At 37.7% G+C, this 9,330-nt stretch overlaps 1 protein-coding gene across 4 annotated transcripts in view; it reads right to left on the bottom strand.

Moving 5' to 3' along the window:
• Positions 1-2,821: 2,821 nt before the first annotated feature.
• Positions 2,822-9,330, bottom strand: part of RAP1GDS1 (Rap1 GTPase-GDP dissociation stimulator 1) — a 160,255-nt gene continuing 153,746 nt past the window's right edge. For all 4 annotated transcript variants that reach the window (XM_059376242.1, XM_059376243.1, XM_059376252.1 and 1 more), the window contains one exon: positions 2,822-4,740. In XM_059376242.1, the coding sequence (XP_059232225.1) occupies positions 4,613-4,740 (128 nt within the window). In that variant the 3' untranslated portion in view covers positions 2,822-4,612. The remainder of the gene's footprint in view (positions 4,741-9,330) is intronic.

Genomic DNA, 9,330 nt, shown 5'->3' with positions numbered 1-9,330 from the left:
AGTTTGTTTTTTTGATTCAAGGCTCACTTGAGCCCCCATCTCCATGGTTTAACCACCTTGCTTGCTCCAGGTTTTACTCCTTGAAAGCTGCACTGATAATGCTGGGGACCAGAGAAGGCTACAGAGAAGTTGCTTGTGAGAACAGGACATTGCTTGTGACATCACCCTGATCCTCCATTTGCTCAGTAAATGGCAGGCTCTACCCGTCCCTTTGGATGAATGTGACATTAGGGACTGAGAGAACCAATGTCAGGAGAATACACAGGCATCAGTATATAAACGAATTGTCAGCATACTAAGTTTCTATTTATCTAGTATTACAAATAGGTATATGTACTGTCCATTTTTGAAATGTTAGAATGTGTTTATAGCTACAAAATTTTGGTAAAGTTTGGTTTGTTTGTTTTCCAGGAAGAAACAAAGTGAGAACAAGGAAATAATGAATTTTTAAAGGCCACTAAGAAGGAAAGAGTAAGAAATTATTTAAATTTAAAAAGGAGCATAAATTTCACGCAAGGCTCACTTTTTTTCCTTCAAAAACTGTAGCCAACCACTCATGACACAGAAGCAACAGCTTACCCTTGGGAGCCTCCAACATAAAGGGGCTCCACCTATCTAGTCAAGAAGCATAATGATGAACAGGCCATCACAAGTGGATTGTACCAGGATTCAGAGCACAGCTACCAAAAGCTTTCATGAAGCAAAACACACAGCATTTATACTTAAGAAAAAGACATACCCAAATAGGTATGTATATAAAAATATATATAGACACTGGTAAGTTGGGCAGTATTGAAAGTGGAAAGAGGAATCGTTTTGTTTCTATACGGAGGAAAACATAGTATTACAGCTTTATTTATATTGACTTTATTATTGCGTACTATAGTTACTCCCACTTTAGAGGTCTGAACAGGAAGAGGAAGTCCTGTGGGGGCCTATGTCCAAGGCCTTTGCAGACTTGGCCATCAGTTTCGGGGGAGGAAGCAGGGGCTGTGCATTCTGCATTGAGAATAACTGGGTGCTCCTCAAACTATTAATAGACAATATCTCCCATTTGGCTGTTCTTTGAGTTTCATTAGCTGGGAACCCTTCAGGTGGAAGCGGGATAGGCCATAACATGTCACCAGTATCTCAGTTCCATCCAATCTTACCTTCAACCCTTAGACGTTTCAGTTACCACAAAAAATCCGGGAAGTAGGGATTGGGATTATTACACTCATGATATTGATGAGAAAGCAGGCCCAGTTAGTTTAAGTAACTCTGTGATGGTTGCAGCTGGTACGTTAACAGAACCAGGATGTGACCTCAGATCAGACAGTATTTACAGACTTTAGACTCTTTTCACTAATCACACTTAAAAAGTTTTCACTTTTGTCAGACACATCTATAAAACATCTACCTGTGAAGCTACATGGCATATGTTATGTATTATATGTATGTAAATTAAGAAGACACATCTGTGAAAAAACCCTCAATTTTCCTGGTTACACCTCTGCGGATTCATCTGAAATATCCTTAAGTGTTCTTTAAGCTGTTGTCTAGCAACAGCTGAATACAAGGGGGAATACTTACCTAAGTAATTAAGTTTATTCATCCCTTATATTCAGCAGAATTAGATAAGCTTTCTAATGATATCAAAGAGCATTTCTTTTTGCAATCTTCACATGCAGGGTTCTCAGAACACTTTACACAAGTGGTTATATCTAAGAGCTGCATTTTGGAACTACATCATTTTGGAACTAAAAAATTTTGTCTGTATCTCTGGTTATTAGATAATATATACAAACCATGTTTTATCAAGTTGAAAACACTGGATTATGGGTCAGCATGTTTTAAAATAATTTTTTATTATGTTAGTTACCATACAGTACTTGGTTAGTTTGTTCCATGATTCACTGCTTACATCTAACCCCCAGTGCTGCATGCAATCCGTGCCCTCCTTAATACCCATCACTGGGCTAACCCGTTCCCCCACTCCCTGTCCTCTGGATCCCTCAGTTTGATTCCAGAGTCCATAGTCTTTCATGGTTCGTCTCCCTGATTCCCACCCCCTTCATTTTCTGATGGGCCAGCATTCAATTGATTTTGCTTTGAGCACAAGGAGGTTTGTCTGCAGGGTGGTTAGCAAAATCCCAAGGAGTGAATGAGATTCCTTCCCAGAAGGGAGGAAGACATTTTAGTGCATTTCACTGAGACATCTTCTTGTTCTTGGTCTGTTTTTCAGCTATGTTCTAATCCTGACATATAGTGATAATTAAAGCTATGCTGTACAGTTCCTCTCATTCCCTCAGAAAGCATTCATAGTGGGTAGCAAACTAAAGGTGGCCTCTAGAACTCAGATCAAGTAGTGGGATATTCAGTATTGTCTGTAGACTCCCACCTTCTGCCATGGCAGAGCAGGACATCACCTAGTTTGGCAGACCTCTGTCATCATGAGGGCATAGCTTTCTCTGGTTTCTATAGAAAAAGTGATTAGAAATGTACTTTGTTTTTGTTGGAGAGGGGAATTCCTAGTACCTCGATTGCTGGTAGCTGGCCCAGATGATGGCTTCTCTGAAATCTGTAATTTTTGGATACCTCATTCTGAGGTTTTCTGTATGATGATTTTCAATAGGGACCAATCCTATTAAAAAAAAATTCTCCAAAATCAGATAAATATCTAAATCATTTCTCTAACAATCTATCCAGAATGAGTTTAGGGAGTCTGGAAGTTTATAAAAGTGGGAATTCATCAACAAATCCGGAGTACCAGCAATGAGCAACCACTGTTCTAGGAGCTGGAAGTAGAAGTAGGATACACAAACCAACCAAATGATGCCACTACAGTTTGATATACTATTTATTTATTTAGTTATTAATATGGACAGCCTATTCAACATTACAGATGTTTTTCAAAACCTATAATAAAATATAGTCCACTATCCAGCCCAGAAGAAGACAATGAACAAGATCATTCTTACAGTAAGTGGAGCATAAGCACTCACAGTAACAGTCCCTTTCCTGGACATCAAAGGAAACAATCAATCGAAGTTTCTTTACCTCCACTGAGGTTTTAATTTTGTTGAGTTATAGCTGTTTCAATCAAAAGTCCGACTTCAGTCACCCCACAGCTTTGTGCAGCATCTCCCACTGGAGAGGAAAGAACTCCTGTTGCCCAGGGCAACCCATTCCACTGTCCTGCAGTCCTTCCATATTGGAGCCCATCAGACCTCTCAGCCAGGATTTGTCAAACTTGTGCATGGGGACAAGATATGCAGGTCACAGGGAGCCTTGATTAATTTACAAAGATTGTGTTTCAAAGTTCTAAAAACCCATTTGGTGATGGTAGTGGCAGTGAAAGGTACACTGTATTTCGCCAAGAGGGTCTTCTCATCTCTGGAGTCTTGGCGGTGTCGCCTTTTCTGGTAGCTTTAAGATCTATTGCCGTTTTCTGTGGCAAGTGGAGGTGGGAAACTAACAGCTACTGGGTATGAGGCCATCTGCAGAGTGAACTGGACTGGCTGCTATGGCTTTTATAACCTGCTTCCTTTCTTCAGTATAGACAAACTTCTTTCTTAATCTTTTTTCTATGTCCTGCTAGTTCTATTTTCTTCATCTTTTTTTCTTATGTCCTGCTAGTTCTAGTGTAAGATTTAAAAGGACTATGACAGAACCTTCTTGCTTTCATTTCAAGCTGAATGATGAAAAACAGCAAAAAAACCCCAAAACCAAAACCAAAACAAAACACCCAACAACCCCACCCTCCAATGAGCTATACTCAATTTCCTCAGTTGAAAACAAATGCCAAGTGAACTTTTAAAAAGAGAAGTGTTGGATAATGCTGATGTCAGAATGTACATAGATCAGATTCTAAAATGTAAGCCCCCAAACCCAAAAAGAAGTTACTTAGATTCTTCAACTCCTTAGTTCCATGCTGAAAAACACAAATGATTTCAATGTTAGGCTTCAATGATGACAGCCAATTAAAAATGAAGTTAAAAAACCTCAGGGAAGCCCTGCCAAGTTTATGGCAGTTTCAGGAGTCTACATAGTTATGAAGAAGGAGAAACCATTGGGTAAAGAGTGAGAGCACTGGATTTTATTAACTCTAGGTACCATGGGTTTGACATTAGTAGGTAAGACTAATGAATGAGCAGCTATACAGTTTTTTGGTCCACTGTGCTTCCCAAGCACCAAAAAAATGGAGCTATTTTTACTATTCAGTTCCATCCTTAGTAAGCTAGACAGATCCTGCTGCATTCTTGTTTGTTTCTAATTTACCAGTACATTATTATGTAGTTTACCAAGTGTGAGGAGCAAGTCATTATGTAGTACCAGGTTTACATCATCATAGGACTACAACATGCACATTCTACTTAATGTAGCTCAAGCAACAGGAATACAAGAGAACAGTTATGGGTGGAGACTTGTTTTTGACAAATTCATGTTCACACTAACTATGGGTTTAGAAATCTTATTGGGCAGGTACCTATAGCAGTTCTTCGATTGGTACTGGAACATTACACGCATGCACAAGTGATATGGAAAAAAATGAAGCAGAAGAGGCAGCTGGATGGAGGACAAAGGGGAAATCAGAGGTGGGATAATGCCATGTATCTGGGAGGGGCTGTTTTCAGCTGTCCACAGTAAGTCTCTGCTCTGTGAGAGAGGCCTGTTGGGCAACACTTTTGTTCTCATGACTGCGAAGTTTGGATACAACATCTAGAAAGGCCAAATCCTGTACTTCCTTGTATAAAGATTCTGGAAGACAAAAAACCCCAAGGTAATAGATATGCTTCTGTTAAATTGTTCTAATCTTAATATACAATCTACAATCTATCTAGTATGTATACCCAAAATGTTTATTTGGATGATACCAAGTTATAAAACTAGGGGCAATTCTGGAAAAACTGTAGCAGTCCAGAAATGCTAAAACACTTTTAACGACAAGTGTTGGACATTGCAGTAGCCTAAAATGTCTTCATTAGAGATGTGTTATAATAAATCAGAGGAACTTTGCTTGCCATATTTATAGATAAATTGTCAAGTTCATAAGTCTAAGTTTGATTAATGAGCTATAATGAAACACTGCTCACTGTATAATCTCAAGTTTCAGTTATATACCCCTTGACCCCATCATCAGTTCAAATATGAAGTCCAATGACTTAAAAAAAATCTTAGATTTGTTTGAAAATAATTTTGTGGCAAATGAAGAAGGTTATACTTCATATCTTTCAACAAATTTCTGTGACAATAGGCTTCCCTTTTTATATCTAAGCTTCCTCTTTCTTGCTTTCTACCTTTCTTTAACCTCAATTATAGGAAAATACAAGGCTCTTAAGACTTGGAGACTGCTATATGAGAAAACATGTCTAGTAAGTTTAATGCAATCAACCTTCGTCAAACTGATACATTTACTTTAATAAGACTATGAGGTCTAAAACTAGAAATGTTGTTAGTAAAAACAGAAAAATGCATCCTAAAATTCAGATCAAATCTCAAGTGACTCTGAATAGTCAAAACAATCTCAAAAAAGAACAAAGTTGGAGGTCTCATACTTTCTAATTTCAAAACCTACTCTACAGCTAACAAAACAGTGTGGTGCTGAAATGAAGACAGACCTGCAGATCAACAGAATAAAACAGAGAGCCCAGAAATAAACCCTCATATATATAGTCAAAACATTTTTGACAAAGATTTGACAGTCAATAAGGAAAGGACAGTTTTTCAACAAATGGTGCTGGTAAAACTGGAGAACCATAAGCCCTTCTATATAAAAATTAAATTAAAAGCTAAAACAGTAAGACTCAAAAACTAAAGGAAAAACTTCATGACATTGAATTTAGCAATTGTATCTTGGATATGCATCAAAAACACAGGTAACAAAAGGAAAAACAAATACATTAGACTTCATCAAAATTAGAAGCTTCTGTGTACCAAAGGTTACTATCCAGAGATTGAAAAGGCAACCCCCACAATGGGAGAAAATAAATGAAAATCATATATCCAATAAGGGATTAATATCTCCAAAATATAAGGAACCCTTTCAACTCAACAACAAACTAACCCAATTAAAAAATGGGCAAAGGACTTGAAAAGACATTCTCCAAAGAAGATATACAAGTGGGCTATGAACACATTAAAAGATCCCCTAAATCACTAGTCATGAGGGAAATGCAAATCAAAAGAACAGTAAGACAGCACTTGATTATGATGGCTACTATAGAAGAAAAAAGTAACAAACTTTAGAATGTAAGAAACTGCAACCCATGAGCATTGCTGGTGGTAGGAATGAGTATGGTGTACCCACTGTGGAAAATAGTATGGTGATTCCTCAGAAAATTAAAGGTAGCCATTACTGTATGATCCAGCAATTCCACTTCTATATATACCCAAAATGATTCAAAGCAGGAACTGAAAAAATACTTGTGCACCCGCATTTTCATAGTGGCATTATTTATAATAACCCAAAGGTCCATTGATGGATGAATGGATAAACAAAATGTGATATATACATACAATGGGGCATTATTCAGCCTTAAGAAGGAATGAAATTCTTACATAGGCTAGTATATGGATGAACCCTGGAGACCTTATAGTAAGTGAAATAAGCTACATAAAAAAGAGTATTATATGATTCCACTTACATGAAGTACCTAAAGTAATCAAACTAATAGAGACAGAATGGTGGTTGCCAAAAGCTGGGGAAATAGGTAATTGGGGAGTTATTTTTTAAAGAATACTGAGTTTCAGTTTGAGGGGAAAAAAAGGTGGTCATGGTTGTACAGCAGTGTGAATGTACTACTCTGCCACTGAACTACATTTAAAAATGGTTATAACTTTACATAAATTTTACGTATATCACATTAAAACATGCCTCTGTAATAGTCTCAGCTAGAAAGCAGAAGACACAAAGAAGGGGCAAATGGGAATTTTAGACCTCAAAACTATGGTTAGTGGAGAGGCTCAATAGCAGAATGGAGGGGACAGGAAAATCAGTGAACTTTAAAACAGGACAACAGAAATTACCCAATTTGAACAAGAGAGGAGATAAACTGGGAAAAAAAAAATGAACAAAAACCTCAGGAGCCTTTGGGATATAACTAAAGATCTCACATTCGTACCATTAGAAGACCTGAAAGGAAGGGAGAAATAGGGTGGGGCTGAAAAAGTACCTGAAGAAGAAATATGGTTAAAAAACTTTTCAAATTTAGCAGAAGACATAAGCCTGCCTACTCAAACTTGAAAAAGGATAAACCCAAAGAAATCCATGCCAAGACACATCACAGTCAAGCTTGAAAATTAAAGACCAAAAAAATCTTGAAATGACACCTTACCAAGAGGGGGGAAAAAGAATTGGAAGACTGTGGATTTCTTTGAAGAAACCATAGAGGCCAGAATAAAATGGCACATTTTTTAAGTGTTGGAAAAAAAAGAACTGTCAAACCCAGAATTCTCTACCCAAAGAAAACATTTTTCACAAATGACAGGGAGAGAAGTCAAGATATTCTAAAATAACAGAAAACAATTTGTCACTAGCAGACCTAACCCAAAAGAGTGGCTAAAGTAAGTTCTCTGAACAGAAAGGGAATGTTTAAAAAGAGGAGTTTTGGAACATCAGAAAGGAAGAACAACACATATAACAAAGGTGTAGATAAATACGACTTTTGTTCTCTCGAGTGTTCTGAATTATGTTTGATGGTTGAAAACAAAAATTGTAACAATGTTTAATGTGGTTCTAAATGTATATATCTGAGAAAACTATAAATGGGGGGAGGGTAATGGGAATAAATGCTCAATCAAAAAGAAGTCAGCAATGAGAAAAAGAAAATAAAAAAATGAAATGCAGACTTAGCCATAACATCAGTCATTACATTAAATGTAAATGGTCTAAACACACCAGTTAAAAGAGACTACCAGTGGATTAAACACATGAACCTAACAAGGTTCTCTCTAAACTTCCAAGTATAATGATAAAGCAGACAAACTCAAAGGGTGGGAAAAGATCCCATGAATGTTATTCAAAAGAAAGTAGAAGCAGCTATATTCATATCAGATAAGGAAGACTTCAGAGGAAAACATTAACCAGAACAGAGAGGAACATAATGATAGAAGAGTCAATCCACCAGGAAGATAATAGCAATCCAAAAGGTATATATATTTGCCAAAAGAGCTGTAAAACATATGAAACAATGGGCGCCTGGGTGGCTAAGTTGTTAAGTGTCTGCGTTCAGCTCAGATCATGATCCCGGGGTCCTAAGATCGAGCCTTGCATTGGGCTCCCTGCTCTGCAGGAAGCCTGCTTCTCCCTCTCTCACCCCTTCCTCCCCGCTTTTGTTCCCTCTTTAGCTGTGTCTCTCTCTGTCAAATAGATAAATAAAATCTTTTAAAAAATAAAATTAAAATTTTAAAAAGGTGAGCAAAACTTACAGAACTAAAAGGAGAAACAGACAAATCCACCATTATTGTTGGAGATGTCAATACACTGTTCTCAACAACTGACAAAACAATTAGAGTATCAAATATTCTCTTTGTTAAGAATATAGCAAACTGGGGCACCTGGGTGGCTCAGTGGGTTAAGGCCTCTGCCTTCGGCTCAGGTCATGATCCCACAGTCCTGGGATTGAGCCCCGCGTCGGGCTCTCTGCTCAGCGAGGAGCCTGCTTCTTCCCCTCTCTCTGCCTGCCTCTCTGCCTACTTGTGATCTCTGTCTGTCAAATAAATAAATAAAATCTTAAAAAAAAAAAGAATACAGCAAACTCAATTCCACTACCAACAACCAAAAGGATCTAAGTGACATTTTAAGAACACTTCACTCAGTAATAGTAGAATATACCTTCTTTTCAGTATTCATGGAACATATACCAAAATACGCCAATGACTTCTTGAACAAATTCCTTAGCTAATATTGCAATATACAAAACCAAAACTTGTTTATTTTTTTTTATATTGTTTTAAAAAAGATTTTATTTATTCATTTGAGAGAGCAAGAGAGAACACAAGCAGGGTGAAGGGCCAGAGGGAGACACAGACTCCCTGAGCAGGGAGCTTGATGGGGGACTCAATCCTGGGACTCCAGGATTATGACTTGAGCTGAAGGCAGATGCTTAACTGTCTGAGTCACCCAGCGCCTAGACCTTGTACTTTATATAAAATATCTTAGGGCTGATGGAACTTACAGGTATTAATTTTTTTTTTTTAATTTTTTATTTTTATAAACATATATTTTTATCCCCAGGGGTACAGGTCTGTGAATCACCAGGTTTACACACTTCACAGCACTCACCAAATCACATACCCTCCCCAATGTCCATAATCCCACCCCCTTCTCCCAAACCCCCTCCCCCCGGC

The sequence above is a fragment of the Mustela nigripes genome, chromosome 1 (assembly GCF_022355385.1).
Source record: "Mustela nigripes isolate SB6536 chromosome 1, MUSNIG.SB6536, whole genome shotgun sequence".
Lineage (NCBI taxonomy): Eukaryota > Metazoa > Chordata > Mammalia > Carnivora > Mustelidae > Mustela > Mustela nigripes.
This window is presented reverse-complemented; position numbering and strand designations above follow the sequence as displayed.